The 17315-nt window shown below is 32.3% G+C and overlaps 1 protein-coding gene across 2 annotated transcripts in view; it reads right to left on the reverse strand.

Annotated features, from left to right (window-relative positions):
• LOC140662737 (uncharacterized) overlaps positions 1-16557 on the reverse strand; it is a 68209-nt gene extending 51652 nt beyond the window's left edge. For both annotated transcript variants that reach the window (XM_072886334.1, XM_072886333.1), the window contains exon 1: positions 14387-16557. In XM_072886334.1, coding sequence (XP_072742435.1) covers positions 14387-14873 — 487 coding nt within the window. In that variant the 5' untranslated portion in view covers positions 14874-16557. The remainder of the gene's footprint in view (positions 1-14386) is intronic.
• Between the last annotated feature and the right edge of the window lie 758 nt (positions 16558-17315).

Here is a 17315-nt window from a genome sequence, read left to right on the forward strand (position 1 = left end):
GAAATTAATTTATAGTGTAACTGCTTTTAACGTGCCTTTAAAAAGCAAGCGCGCATTAACGAGTGCGCAAAAGAGAGAAAGAGAGAAAATTTAACTGTCGACAATTATTTTATTACTGCCTACTTGTAAGATATTTCAAATCTCAATGCTCTTTATTCTTGTATCTCTAGAAACATACGTTACAGTTTTCTCAAATGCGCCACTTTTAATTACTCCACATGGGAATTAACCGTAATTTAATTAATTAAAATCTCATAAAAAAGGTTTCGCTTTATGTCAGAGAAAAGAAGGCCCTACATAGGTCGTCTCATTAGAATAATTATCAAAGGAGACTTTTTTTTCTATTCTCGCAGCTAAATCAGCTTCAAACCGACCGATTTGCAATCCAAAATCTCTATTAACTTTCTAAAGAGTTCTCAAATAATTTTTAATCATTTTTATTAATTTATTTAATGAATGATTTTATCTAATTATATACATAAGCTACGTTTTTTAATGAGGTATGTGTGTATCTAATCTGTCCAGTATTCCATGAAAAATACAAACTATTTGCTGTCGTTTGCTTTCATAAATATCGCCCCTCCTTTGATTTAAAAAAAATTACACTAAATACGTTCTGTTTTATTTTCTTTATTTATTACCATTGCTTAGTTATTAATCTTAATCAACTTTCAATATTAATAAAAGAAATTATAATAGGTATATATTATAAAATAAATAAAATTAATAGATAAATTGTAAAATTGTAAATGAATAAATTAATGAATAAATAAAATTAATATATATAATAACTATTAATTTTAATCCGTTTTTAATATTATATATTAATTATTAAACCGCTTATGTATAATGAAAAAGCGCACAAGATTTGGTAGCACAAAGACATTGTTAGGAAGAAAATAAACACCACGTATATTAAGACGCCTCACGACGCAGCCATTTTCTAATAAAGTCGTCCGCGGCAAAGACCCTGGGGTGGCGAAAAACAGGGGTTGAAAAAGATTTGCCTGGCTTCTAAGAAAGTTGGGGCTTGTTGGCGGCTGCGAGATAGATTCCGTTTCACGGAGGGAAGGTTGGCGATGATGGTAGCGGAACTGCTCCCTCAAATGACTTTAACGAGCCGGCGTCTTAAAATGGGGATGCCAAGCTTGACCTGGGGTTTGCGCGTTTGTTTGATAAATTAACGTGGAAAGATGTGGTATACATTGACGAGAAGTTTAACAAGCCTAACTTATTTGTTTGACGAAAACTAAGCTAAGTATATTACTTTGAAGGAAATCGCATTGGAAATAGAAACGCTTAAGTATAATGTAAAATTTGTATACAGATGTGAAAATATTCTGCGACTTATTCTGCGTTTATTAAAACATTAAACTTCTCTCGCACTTAACTAACATAATTTAATGTTTTAATAATAAAATAAGTTATAATGTCTTGGTAACTGGAAAATACATAGTTTAAACTCTGTATATATAATGTTTCAATAATGTAATTAATTCGATAAAATAATTGCAATAGTATATGAAAATTAATTAATTAAGATACAAAAGAAGTAAACCTTTCAAACTTCTTGCCATCATTTTAATTTTTACATGTATTATAGTGAATAAAGTTCGGATATATTTTAAGTGTAATGTAAATAGTGCGATTAATCAAATTTAATAAACTGTTTTAATTTTGATATATATCTTTGAGCTTGATATATCATGTTCAAAAACTGTCAGTGTTATAATTGTATAATTTTAATTTGCAACACTTTATCTGAAATAAAAATCTAGAGGAAAGAAGATTTTTAACTAACGCAGAAATATCGTTTTATTTCATCGCAATGTGTGGGTGGCCCCTTTCTAAAAAAATTTTTAATTTAACTCAGGTCTAATTTTTATTAGAAAAAATAGAATAAGTTTGGATCACTGGTTAAAATTGTTTCAAAATAAAGGAAAAGATGATGTCGCTTTCCCACCTACGCATGTACTTTGCACAGCAAAATAGAATAATAAAATACAAGTTTTCTTTTGCATTTAAAAACTCGTGTAGTCGCATGTCGAGAGCTATTTAAGAACTGGCAAAAAAGTGAAATCTGTTGATGATAATGTAACAGTCATACTAAAGACAAAAGGGATAGCGTACACAAACAAAAAACGTCAAACAAGAGACAAATAACACATAGTATGAAAAACTGAATATAATCAGGAATAAAAATGCAATACTTTAAAATGTCATATCTCAAAAACTAAAAAAGTTCACAACGTGATTCAAAGTGCACATAATTCAGCATTCTATCCACTATAATATATGTATCAAAATATATCGCAAATAATATATGCGATTGGTGAGATGTAACCTTTTTAAAAGGTTTACCACAAAGAATATAATTAAAAATTGTACTAATATTAGGAGAAAACGCAATTGTTGTCATTAAACATTATTTTTTTTTACCATATCAATTAGCTGAACGATTATCGCACGCGATATCATGGAAAATGAAAATGTCACCGGAAATCGAACTCGCATTCAACATAAATCGCATACATATATCGTGTAGGGAATTGTTCACTTGAAATCCGAATAGCGTGTTAGACTGATACGGCATTCTTCGGTTTTTCCCATTCGTTCTCTTTTCACGAGATCGGCAGTCGCCGAACGCGGTGAAACTTAAACCTCAATCGCACACCCGGGTGGAAGGTTTCAGATTTTTTGAAAACCCCATAATGCGCATCGCCTTGTACCGGTTGACGCGAGAGAGGGGGACCAGGCAGACCCCCATTGAGAAAAATCCGCTTCCTAGGCTCGTGTTACCCGGCGTATTTTGACAAGATCTTATTGTCGTCGCGCGGCTAAGCTCTATTGACCCTATTATGGTCCTATTAGTATTATACTAGGATTTGCGGTTACTCCTTGAAAGGCGTCTTCTCTACGGGTCTCTTTTACGGTCGAAGAAGGCGTGCACGCGGACGGCTGCGGAACACGTCGGTCCATTCAGCACGCTACTCGAGCGTGTCTTCTCGATACCGTGACATGCGATTTCTCTCGAAAGAGTCGCTATTCGTAATTTTGTGTTTGCTGCACAGCATGTTGGATATCTCTCTCGCTATTTATATGGAAGTTTGGGAATTTTTTATAACATAGTTGAGAAATCATTTTTTGCCAACATATAAATCAAATTGAAAACTTTTTATTTGGTATAGACTCTTAATGATCTAATTCGTAACTTTTCCACAATAGGGGATCTATATTTAATTATAAATATCTTGTTAATTATAAATAATAAATTCCTTCTGGAAACTCGACAGTCAATTCCTAACAGATTTATTGTTAGTTTTATGTTTACAATAAATCCTTTTCAGTGTGCCACATACTTTTAATATGACAAAATTCAATAAAGTAGTAAATTCTTTCTTTCAATTTTAATTGTAAATTTCTCAACATTGTGACATGATAGAGACTGGAAATTTCGAAACCGGAATCATATTTATATATAGCGTTAAAAACTATAGGAAAGTAAGTAATTTTATTCTTATCATGTTTTTTTTTTTGTTTGGTTGAATTGTTTTATCGAGAAAGAAGTAACATCAAAAGAATAAATAAAAATCACATAATCATTAATGAAATTTAGATATGGAATTAAAATTGCATATGTAATATCTGGAATAAGAAAAATATGAATAACAAATAGGAAACAGAAAACATTAATGAAGGAATTAACATATTATTAACTAGACTAATATAAAAATAAGAAAGATATTTTATTAGGAAATATATATCAAATAACAAAAGAAAAATATGTACACATAGAAAAGAACAAATTATATGACAAAAGAGGTAATAGCAAAATAATGATAATTACATAAAAGAAAATTAGATGATAAGAGAACAGAAAAAGAACGAGCGAAAAGTTAGCGAATGAATAAATGCAAAAGCGCAAAATATAATGGGAGGATTAATATATGAAAAAGAAAGAGAGAGAGAGGGTGGGGGAAGAAGAGAAAGGGAAGTGAGATATATGAGTAACGAAGGGATGCACGGAAAGGGTGGTACGTGCACGAGCAAAGTAGGGATTAGCAAGGAAAGGATCTCGCAGAAAGGGGAAAAAAGATAACTGTACGAGATGACGAGGAGAGTGAGAAAGAGAGAAGATTGGAAAAAAGAAGCGCGGAGGAAACGTGTTGCGGTAAGAGGTGATGAAGGGTGAGAGGGACAACGGCGACATACGCGTGTTCGAGGCGTGAATTCATGTTGCCCGCGAAGCACTCTTTAGCGAGGACAATCGAGGTGTTGGGCTGGAAATCCGTACCAATTTGAGCGACTTACCCGCGCTCGTTTGAAAACTCGGCAATGATATGTACACGGTGTCCACGGAATATGTACGCGAATGCGCGTTGTACGATCATACGAATGAACCCTGCATAAAATTTTATATATACAGCTACATTAATGTCGATTAATTGCTTAAAGTATTGTGTACATTATTGTAGTTTACTGTGCCAGCCGAGACTTATCGATAAATTAATCTGAGTTGATTAAACCCACCTAAACGTGTGACCCTTTTATTTTCCCTTCAATAACAAGATACCACTAGTATTGTTTTTATATAACCAGCATAATTTAATACACAATTATAAACAGTTTAGAAAAAATGTGTACATATTATTCGTAAAATTTAAATCTGCAGCTTTATATCTTCCTATATTTTTTATCCAGTGCTATGTCAGAAAATATTTTTTTTTGTGGTATCTGAAGATAAAATTACATACCTTTTCTTATTCTTATAAAGTAATAAATATTTCAAATTAAGCAATATATATACAACGCATAATATTTTAACAAAATTATATAATAAATAGTATTATAATTTGAATAAAAAATTTCGTATACACATATAATTTGACGCATACGCGATGTAAAGAAAATTATACTCTGATTTAGATAAAAGCTTTACAGATTTAAATATAATTTTTCAAATTTCTTGTTCCTGGTGCAGCAACCCCCAAAGTTCAGCTTTCGTGGGACGCTATATTTTCGCGCGCGGGGCACGGTAATGGACATAGTTTGTCGGTAATGTCCGAGACTAATTCCCGTGTTATTTCATTAACGTCCCGCAGGTCCCGAGGGGTTAAAGCTTCTACGCCAGCCGAGGGTTGCCACTGTCGCGCCGACGCCATAGCTAGTGCTCTCCCTCACCTTCCCCTCCCCTCTCCTCTCACCCCGGTTCTTGCTGGTTCTCGGGACTCGTATCGGGCGCGTGTCAAAGGGTGAGAATTTACGAGATGAGTGCACCGCGCGAAAAGGCCGATTGATAGCCGGCCGTATATGTGCGCGTCGCGCCTTGAAACAATGCCGACAAGTTTATGGTGCGACGGGACGTACCCCGTTAACGCGCATGATTTTGACTGGGGGGCAATAGATCGATACCGGTTTATTCGTCGACGTCGCGACGCCAGACTGATAATTCACAATTGAACGCGACTCTCCTCGATGATAGATTTTTGCTTGATCATAAAATTATATCTTATTGATTAAAACATTATTACATCATAAGAGAATTTATGTAATGAATAAACTATAAATTTTGTAGTAAATGTTTTTACAGATACTTAACAGTGTGTAACTAATTTTTCTCGAGCATTTAATAAATTAACCATGAACGTTTTGCACTTTGTATTTTTAATTCATTATATGACAAGATTTTTACACAAACAAAATGGATTTTTAAGAAAATATAATGATCTAGAATTTGAATTTACTGTATAACGTTAACATATAAAATTTAATATAAAATTGTTTACATTACTATGACAATTAAATATTAATATCAAATTTAATTTATAAGTCTTGTATTTTATTAATTTTTTCTTATATTATATGTATATTTAATATAGATATTATTTAATTATGTCGCTTCATGTATCTTTAAAAGATATCCGTTATTACGAATTCACAAGTGACTCAAAATTATTATTTGTGACAGATATATGTATCATATCATTGAGTTTAAAACTTTAATGTTTTGCGTCAAAATATATTATGCCAAATAATCCTAACAAAATTCTGTATCTCGATAATCGGCATAGTTACCAGGCAGAAGCTATAGAGCGTGAAGTGGCGCTTTCGGTCGGAGACCCGAATTGATTTGTCGAAGCGGATTATACGATTAGGCGATTAGATGAACTACTGCGGCGACGAGGGTCAAATGATTGACATCGCACGACAAGAATATAATGAGAGAAAATTATTTCTCTGCCCAAATCGGAAAAACATGTGCCAATCAGTGGGGGAAAATTAGAAAAAGAAACGAATTAGATTATTACGAACAAAGATATATAGAGTATTCAAATTAGCGAGCCATATATATGATTTATTATGATTAATTTCGATATTGAATTCTTGTTTTAGCAAAAAAAGATATTATTTAAGTTCAATTTTTGTTAAAAATAGCCAGACGCATTAACTTAAAATGAATAAATAAAATCATAAACGTGCAGATGAAATTCTATGAACTTATTAAGTATAAAAATCGTAGAATTATTCATATTAAAGAAAATGATTTTAACCATCTTTCTTGCAATAATATTAATAAAAAAACTTCTAACATTTAAAAAATTTGTTATTTCATAGTATTGATTTTATAGTAGACAAAAAAGAAGCATTTTAATTATTACATTTTAATTATTAAAAATAATAATTAAAATGTAATAATTAAAATGCGGTAAAACTATACGCTGCGAACTAAAATATAATCATTAAAATGTACACAAAATATATACAGACTTCTTGCTTTCGTTATATGAGAATTGGAAAAATAAAATAATGAATTCTACAAATTATTGTTGAAGTAATTTTATATCATATAAAGGTTTATATATTATAATTTTATTACTTATTTTTTGTGTGTAAGTTTGTGTGACATATAAAGTCAAAATTTCTAACATCTGTTAATTAAATTCCCCATAAAAACGAAAATTATTAAAATGATGACATTAAGATATTATTACAGTCAAATATGAAAGACCACATTCTCTTTTTTTAATCAATATGTGATGTGCCTTGAATTATTATTTTCCTTGTAGCTATATTTGAAAATAGGAATTTCAGATGCTTTCAATTTGAAAACTCGAGAATATTATTATTTTCAGTGGAGAAAAGAAGAATAAGAGGAAGAAACAAGGCAATAGAATAAACGAATTTGCATAGGTTTATTTAAAAACCTGTTTTACTTTTGATCACAAACGACTAAGAATTTTTCTTACGAAGGAAGAACTGAAACAGAATCACTTTGAACGCATAAGGTAAATTGCGATGCATTTAAAAAAAAGGAATGTCTATGGAAGACTAAAATTTTCCTCCTCCTAGCGGTGAGTGCGCCTCGGCAGTGTTATCCAATTATTCTAAGTTGTTAAGGCGAGTTAGGGCGCTTAAGGGACTAAATTAAGACATTCCGCGCGACAAATCTCCCAAGAATCTCAATTAACTTCTCTAGGAGCGCCAGTACTTTAATTAACTGTTTAATTTCGTTTAATTTGCATTCGCGCGCGCGCGCGCAATTGCATAAGCCAAACCGGCTACAGCCACTGCGTTGCATTTTCCTGCGAAATAAACTAATGAAAAACCCTCGGAATATATTTGAATTATATCGAAAAATGCAAGATACCCCCGTTATAGAGAAAATGCCATTTATTTTCTTTTCTAGACGCCAGTCTGCAGTTTCAGAATCTTCTCTACTGTTTCTGTGTGAATAAATTGCTTCTTTTTATCTTTTTTTTTTTCGTCAGAGCTGCTTCTGATGACTTTGAAGAATACTTTAAAAAAAGAAACTTATATTTTTTTATTTACCGTAAAAATTCTTAAGTTAATACGTTTTGAAACTTTTAGCTATATTTCTGTGTTTCACATACACTCATTAAAAAAGCAATTAGGAAGCACGAAAAAGGAAACGTTTTACCGGTATAAACTTTATAAATGTACACATTTATACATTTATACGTATAATCAATTTCAATTCAATAGTAAACATTAATGTACTTCGACATAATCGGTAATTATAGTATTGTAGCTTTTCAACAATTACAAAATTATAATATTATATAACAGCAGTATACGCGATACTGACGCAATTATTATTTTGCGAACATCTTCTGTAAACGTAAATTTTTAATTATTTTTCATAACTGATCTTCAATGATCTTAAATAACCTTATGTCGTAGATTATTGTATTCTTTTTAACAACCGTTATTAAAGTATAATTACAAATATATAAAATTTTGTTTGAAAGAAACATTCAAAGCGAGCAGAAGAAACTTTCGAAGCGACTTTATATGTATGTATATAAAAATGGTTATCAATATATGATAGCGATTTTTCTATCCTGCAATTATTCGTTCAAGAAATTTGTCTGTAACTTTTTATTTTAACTTAAAACTATAACTCAAATATAATTCTTAATTATAACTATAATTCTTATTGATCTATCATCTATACAGTGTTTTTATTTGAACAGTTTGCATAATTTTAGAGCCACTTGCAATAAATTTAAAAACTAAGTTGTAGATACAAATTTATTTGTTTTATATTAATTATTACAACTTAAAATTAAGAAAAAATACTTAACATTTAAAAATTTTATGTTTAATTTATTTCATTTTTGAATAATCTAATACATATCCGCTACTTGTAACAAATGTATATAATTTATTTAAAACTAATATTTTTTATAAATGGTAATTATAAAATTTGTTTCAATAGTATCTTTACAATGTTATAAAACGAAAATTATATAGTTCTATTTAAAAAACTTGGAAGAATCTTAAATTTTTACGAAAAAAATTTTTTAATATAAATTGTAACTAAAGCATAAATAGATGAATTTTTATTTGTAACTTTTTCTTCAGATTATTTATAATCAGACCTTTATAATCATCCGCACACCGTTACAATAAACACGTTTACATACACACACACACACACACACACACACACATATATATATATATATATATATATATATAAATAATTAAATTATATATATATATATATATAAATAATAAAATAGAGTTTATGAAATAAATAATTATTAATTATTATTATATCTTGCATTAAGTGTCATTTTACCTTACATAAAATAAAACAGCTGAGATCGTTTTCAAAAACTAAATTTTTTAATCCGTATCAATTAAACACATTATCAAAAGTGCGAGAATTTTATTTTATATCAGTTTTATTACGCTAATTTGCATCACGAGCCACTTGTGCGTGGCCGCGCAAAAAATCGCAAAATCGGGCGCACAAATTTATGCAAACGTAGTCAGCGCGGCACTTTTCTCAGAATCAAAGCACGCTGACGAGTTTGTAAATCCGCTAATTTGTTCAAGACTTCTTGCTCTCGGGCTATCGCGCGCGATAGCTCTTATCGCGCGAACATCGAATATGCAGCAAACGTACGTACACAAGTATATATAGAAATGGCGTGCATGTAAACCTGTGAAAGACACACGATCACCCCCTATGCTTTGAAGTACTAATCAGTATCGATTTATTCCTGCAAACGCGCCGCACACCACGTTCGCATCGCGCGCTTGTCACTCTCTCTGCTCCTTCTTTCCGCTCCGCGGATTTTCCAGAGGAAACCATTTCGTCAGAGGCGTGACTGCGCGAGAACCGACGACGAATGTCTGACTACCTAGGGTAGAAATTGCACGAATGCGATAACTTCCGGTGACACTTTCGACATTGACATGCGCGATGAACACGAGGGAAGATAATTTTTTCACTATCATATTTTGGATCGCAAATACTTTTTTCAATTAATAAATTTATATCGAATTTATTATATTAAATTTTCCATTATGTATAAAAGTAGTTATAATTATATAATTTTAATTTACATATTTATTTACAAAAATTATAATAATGTTTAAAGCATATTTAACAATTTACAAAATACATAATTATTGCGTGGCATATTTCTAATTATTTAAAGTCTAATAAAATTATGACAAATTAAAACTTTTTTTTATTTTGACATTACATTGTGTATAAATTTCAAGAATTTCTAGACATGAAGTTTAGGAAAAATGATCAATTCTGTTATATATTATATTTGATACAAATAAAACGAAGAGAAAAAAAGCAGTAGGAAAGAGAAAGAATATATATTACTCTAAAAATTCCGAGATTTGTGATCATATTTGATTCGTGCCTTCTGCTTCCTAGGCGTTACATCTTATCGTGTCTCGGAGTTGCTTTTTTCGGATCGTTTGAAGTCGGCAATCAACTAAATTGCCTATCAACGCCTGAGAAGCCCGCTCACGCACTTCCCTTCTGTGCCTTCTTCCTTTTTCTATTACACACACGTGCCCTCCTCTTCCTTTCTTATTCGTTGGTATCATCGTTATACAGCTTGCTTTTCTATGCGAGAATTCTCCTGTGTATGTTTTCTACCTTTCTTCTTTCTCACGTGATATTATATTATATCTCTTCAAGATCCATAGAAAGAAGACAGAAAATTATATACATATTTTTGTAGCTGAATATAATCTCTACTGTACTCTTTGAGAAATTCAAAATGTTTTAGTTTGTCATAATTTTATTAAAATTTAAATAATTATAGAAATATGCTACACAATAATTATGTATTTTGTAAGTCGTTAAATATCCTTTAAACGTTATTATAATTTTTGTAAATAAATATGTAAATTAAAATTATATAATTATAACTACTTTTATATATAATTAGTTACTTAACTTTAGACATTAATTTTCATTCTGAATTAATTATCAAATTGATTTTTTTAGAAAAGAGAAGCAAGAGAAAGATAAGGAAAGGAATATAATTAAACTTAACTAATAGTGAAATCATTTTTTAATCTATCAAATTCAATCATTTAGATATTGTTAAATTTCTTAATGTGACTCTGAATGTGTATGTAATTTCTTACTTTTATCTATAATTTTTTATACATATGTGGATTGTAATTTGTCTCTTTTCACATAATAAAATACGAAAACTGTGAATTTATTGTCTAGCGTAAAATAAATAAAAGTGTATGTCAAAAATGAAATTTTAGATTTCTTTATAAATTTGAAATTGTATTTTGATCAAAGATTGATATAATAAAAATAATTAAAAACATAAATCTTTGAATTTCTTATAAATTTAAGATTAATTTTAATCAAAGATTGATGTAATTATAATTAAAAACAAATTAAATAGTTGATAATCTAACGGTAATAAGTCTTATGTTAGTCTGTGCTCTCGTCTTTAAGCCTGTTTAAGTTTTAAGACAAAAACGAACGAATGGAGCACATCAAATAAATGCTGTGAGACGAGGTGCCAGAGTGACATTTGAATAGAATGGTAGATCCTTTGTGTGCTCTGTCTGGAACTCGACACCCGAAAATTGTTCTCAAAATTCGTTCTACACCGCGAAATCTTTAATTTTAAATGGTGATATAGTACATCACATTATAAAGCTAATATATATTCCATGAAATCAAAACATATTACATATGTTTATGTGACTTTTACTACACAATAAAAATCTAAATTAATGTAATGTACAATTTTATATATAATAAAATAATTTAATTTATATAATAAAATAAAATTTTCCCAAGATGCTATATAAAACAAATATTAAACAACGCTTATTTATATAAAACATATGATGAAAAAAAATTAATGCATTTATTAATAGAATTATCTGTATGTGTTTAAATTGATGCAAATCTTACTCTTATATGTATATACATATTATATATATATATATATATATATATATACATATATATATATACATATATATATATATATATATATATATATACATATTAAAATAATATATTATAATATATATTAAATCTATATTTATATATTTATTGTATATATTTGTTTATTCGGTGATCTAAGACATAAATGTTATCTTTATATTGTAATGTCACACGCAACATGCACACGAGTATATATTTAATAATAGTGTAAATATAATAAAATTCTAATTTAATTTTATATTTTTATCTTTCACTGACTAATAAAATTGTAATTTGGTTTCATTTCTTTATTTTTCTAATAATTATAATTTAATAAACTGTAATAGTGATTACGTAAAATATAATATTAATAATTGTACTAATAAATGTATGAAAGTAAAAAACACAATACCTAATATTTCCTTGTATATGCACATATTTCAACAATATTTCAATGTTATTTCAATCCTTGTTTAAAATATCAATATCACATCAAAACAAGTTGAGAACAGTTGTACGGACAGCCAGTTTTGTCGATGCTCTTTGTGTTTTGGTGAGACATTGCAGGCCTGCTTAACACTCAACTCATTATACCACTAATTATTCATAACGTTGAGAATTATTCTGATGAAAATAAATCACAATTCCCACAGCATGTTCCGGCTTCTTTTTATTCCTTTTTCTTTGCTCTTTCTCTTAATTCTAACATCAAAAAAGTATGTTTTTCTTTTCAAGAGAGATCATTTACACTATCTATCGCACGTCGGTATTACATTATGTGTTTTGTTAATAATATTGAAAATTCTCGTCAAAAAATAGCCAATATGCAGAGAAAATTAATATATGCACTTATAAAATATGTAAACGGATCCTTGTTGTTAGTTATTTGTTTACACACTGCAGGGGAGAAATGGTTTCAAGTTACAACACGTAACAATTCAACTTTTCACCCGCTAAATGCATCAGTTTGTGCTCAATTTAGTGGCGAATCAACATACTCGACAAATAAAAGTTTTCTGCTTTGATCGAGTGATGGACATTCGAGTGCACTCGGTTAGCATTTGTGTGTATTGGGAATGTGTAGGATAGGCCAAAGCAGCTGCCGATTGAATACGGTTTTCCCGAAAATTCCCCCGGATTCTTGGCGCGTACAATGCCGACGGCGCGCGTGGACGCGCGACAAAGATGTGTCGATTTTCGGTAACTTGATCTTGAGTGGCTCTCTGTTAAGTGATAGCTGTAAGTGGCAGTTAAGTGCTTGTTTCATGCCAGAACGATACGCCTATTAATTTACTTCGGTGCTTGCGAAACAGAGGGTCATAAGTTCAATCTTATTCACAATTAACGTGCAATTTATGATGATTACAATGAATATATCGTCCAAAAAAGAATTGCTCATTATGATAATCATATATCAATTAAATTTAGTATTCTTGTTTGATAAATATGTAAATTTAATAAATATGTGTAGAATATTTGGTTATTTTTTTATTTTTATCATATTTTAGTTTTTAATATTATATTTTCTAATAAAATTATATTTAATTTCTCTATTTTCTTATATTAGTTCTTATTTTCTAATAAAATTTTAAAATTTTTATTTTTGCAAACTATACTATAATATAAAGAGAATCAAAAATAAATGTTTTGAACCTTTTTATTTTTAACATTTATGTTGTGACTAGCTATTAATTTATATTTTAGTATAGTATATTACACAAAAACGATTGCTTTGCTCATAAAGAGATAGCTAACAAGTAAATAACAAGATTATATATTTTGAATCTTAAAATATTACAGATCAGAAAGAAATAAATGTATATTTTTAAAACAAATTTACTTGCTTGAAAATTATATAATTGTACGTTTTACAAATTATACATAAAAATTGTCAATATTTAGATATTTAATTTTATATGCATCGAAAAATATTTTTTCTGGCGCAGGTAAGGTATAAAATTACAATTTTATATATTTTCTCTGTTATTTCTAAGCAAAAAGAAAAATATAGACGATAATGAGCCCGGAACTAGTTCTAAGTTAGCCTAGGGTTATATAGCAGCGTTATTTATAAGCGATTTGCAAAATTGATTCATGGATAGTATCGATCCTAAATAGTAAGACAAAGAACGATTGTGAACGCTCTGGGAAAAAAAACACGATTACAACCCACTTTGGGATCCACGATTAATAATCAAATTATTTGGATTGCTCATAACTAATTTTTGCAATTAGCTATTCTATTTATTTCAAAGATTTTTATGTTATACTAGTCAATTCTTTCAATTAGTTCCGTTGATATCCAGTTACGCAAAGATAATTTTTACTTAAAGGGCACTAATCAAAATGTTAAGTTGCTTAACTAAAAAGAAATAGTCAAAACTTCTCCCAAAGTAATTACAATTTTTAGTTACGCGAGATTAAAAGTAGATTATTTACGTAAAACTAGGATTACGAGCAATCTAAATAATTTGATTACTAATCGTGGGCCCCAAGGTAGGTAGTTACGTATTTACACACAAGAAGAGTACAAATTATTACTACTTCCATCGTTTTCATATAAATAACTAAAGCTCATTCACTCACATCGGTCCTAACAGAAAGTAGCCACTAAAAATCGGAGAATCAAAATCATCGACTTACCATGAGGCGGTGTGTGTTGGGTCGGGCTGTGTTGATGATGATTCGTGTTTACAGCTGTACCAGGAAGTACGTGCTGCGCATGTGCCGCGGGATGCAGGTTGACGCCGGGCGGCGATGCCGGAAGTTGGCCCGATTGATGTACCTGATGATGCGGTACGTGGTGAGCTGGGTGGGGATGGGGCGGTGGTAGAAAGGCGGCCGCCACGGCCGCCTGCGCATTCAGATAGGCCATCCTCGAGGCCGTGAGATTGCCCAGATTCCCCAGATTTCCCAGATTCCCCAGATTGCCTAAATGATTTAAGCTGGGCATGTAGTCCCATAATTTCGAGTGATGAGGCGCAGCCGGGGCGTATGAAACAGCCGAGACACCGGCGGGCGGCGAACTTTGCGGAGATCCCCCGCGATCGGCTCCGGTTCTGTTTCCGGTACCATCTAGGCCCAGCAGCTCTTGAATCGCGAAAGCCGATCGTTGCTGCTGCTGCGGCATCTTTGGGTCCTTTGAGATCGCACGGGTTCAGAGCGACATTCTCAACTTGTTCACGGGAACCAAGTGATCCGTGTCGATCCTTGCTTCATGAATTTCACGATAGGCACGTAATAAAGAAAATGCTGGCAAGCGGATATTGGGTCCAACCGCTGGCCAACATCAAAGTACACATTCAAGAGAATGAATTTATCTATCTTGCCTTCGTGTGATTATAAAGATTAGGTCTCCTGGATCGTTGTTCGATTTTCTCGGAAGATTCTTCAGGAACTCGATCGAAGAGAATCGTTGTATATTTCTTGGATTCTAACTTAATCTCGTGTTAAATTATAAGCTAAGCACAGAAATCAGTGAATATATTGTAAAATTTCTGACAATTTTATAAAGTTGATGCTAGTTTCAGTAAGATTTGTTTCAAAATTGTCAGAATAAACGTAATAACGTTTTCAAATCTGATAGACCCTGACATCACTGTGCGACGGTTATTGCCATATAAGTATTTCACTGAAGTTATGAAATATTTCCTTTAAGGCCGTTCAAAATTTGATTCTCTCGAAATATTATGTGCGATTGGCATGAAAGAAGATCTAGCGACGCGTAGATCTAACAAATCATATGGCTTTTTCGTACATATTTATGAAAAATTAAGATTCCTTAACAAATATTTACAGTGAATATATCAACTCAGTGCTCTGTGATGACAGAATACTATTTATTTCGATTTATCTTCGTTGTAATGAAAGATATCGTTAGCAAACGATCTTTCTTCAAGGTTTCGTCAACCGTCGGCAATGTGAACAATAGGTTCCGTTATATGGAGCGCGAGAAATCCTACTTGTTTTCGCGACGATGTATGATTTTTACTTGCTCTTGTGTTCTCCACTTCGTTGAAATAAATATTTCGTTGTGATCAGGTACAGATTGCTCTGTCCGTCGTTTGTCACGACACTGTTTTGTGCGCGTGTACGCGAAGCCTTTTTAGTGCAACTCGAAGCTTTGTCTCTTCTTATCAATATTAACACTAAACAACACACGCAAAGAGTGTCACGCATAGTAGTCAAGTTTCACTCATAAAAGCACGTTTGCAAGCTTGAGCGAGTTGTCCTGTGCTTTGCAAAATCATCTCCGTTTATTTTCTTCGAGAGAGAAAGTTTGATTTAAAAAATAATCGGTCAGACCTTTCAGATACAATGGGGATGACACCGACGCATCCACCTGGTGACTGCGTCCTGAGAAGCGCGTAAACAAAATGATCCGGAGATCAAATTATTCCGAAAATTTCGACCGAAGTTCATCGGTGCTCTTTTTTAACAAGAAACGCCAGCCGACGTATATCTCGTGTATACATCTTTAACACAGATTCATCCAGGACGCTTTAATCGCGCTTATGTCCTTACAATCCCTGTTCGGCGATTAACGAGTTACGCATTTCTTAGAATCAAGTTGAGATCTTCAGGTTATAGAATAATTTTCAAATATTCTCAAAGTGTACATGAGACTTAAAAGCGCGTTTCTTCAAATTCCAAGTGAGATCCCGTTCGATGAACTCTTGTTTAATTAACACTCGATCGCGACTTTGGTCATTTTCGAAGGAGCGTGACGATAAATATCGCGGTGTAGATCGCTTCGAAGGGATGGTCCCGATGATGAGAGCAGCGTGTTCGCCGTCGTGGCGCAACCGTGTCGTCCTCGCGGTGTTAAGCAACTGAGCGGTCGAGCAGCGCGGGGTTGCTCGGCTGTACACGACGGGTAACGAAGAAAGGAAACCCCCCCCGGGGGCGGCTGTACGAATGGTACATGCACCCACACACATAGGTACCCTTTGGCGCGCGCGGAGGGTGGTGTTTCGCGCCCCACTCGCCTGGCCCTTCTCTTCCACCGTGCCCGCAGACTCGCATCCCCCACCTCCCCCGATCTTTCACCCTCCGTCCTGCGATCCCTTGCGTACCTGGGCGACAAAGGCGCCTCCGCTACTTTACGCGTCGGCAGTGGCCGTCTCGTATCGCGGATTGGTCGGCTTTTTGAGACGGCCAGCCAAGTAGACATAGCCCTAGTTACCAGCTGGAAGGTGGGGTCTAGCAACGTCGACGCCTCGACGTGGCTACGCCTACGGCGGAGCGGTTCACCATGGAGAAAAGAGGGATTTTTCGCGCTCGGCAACGATCGTGAGATGCTTGGAGAGTTCGAGCGAGATGCGAGCCAGCCGTGAATAAACACGAGCCTGGATCATGAGGTGGTAAAGTAAGAGTCTGCCTGTGTGACCTCTTATATTTTTCTTCAATCTATCTTTTTATTGTGTATGTATCATTATCTTTATGGATGAATATTATTATTATTATTAGTATTATTATCATTATTTTATTATTATTATTTTATTGATATTTTGTTTTATATATATATATACAAGTAGAGCTAATTAAACTATCAACTTACAAGATGAATGGT

The sequence above is a fragment of the Anoplolepis gracilipes genome, chromosome 2 (genome assembly GCF_047496725.1).
Source record: "Anoplolepis gracilipes chromosome 2, ASM4749672v1, whole genome shotgun sequence".
NCBI lineage: Eukaryota > Metazoa > Arthropoda > Insecta > Hymenoptera > Formicidae > Anoplolepis > Anoplolepis gracilipes.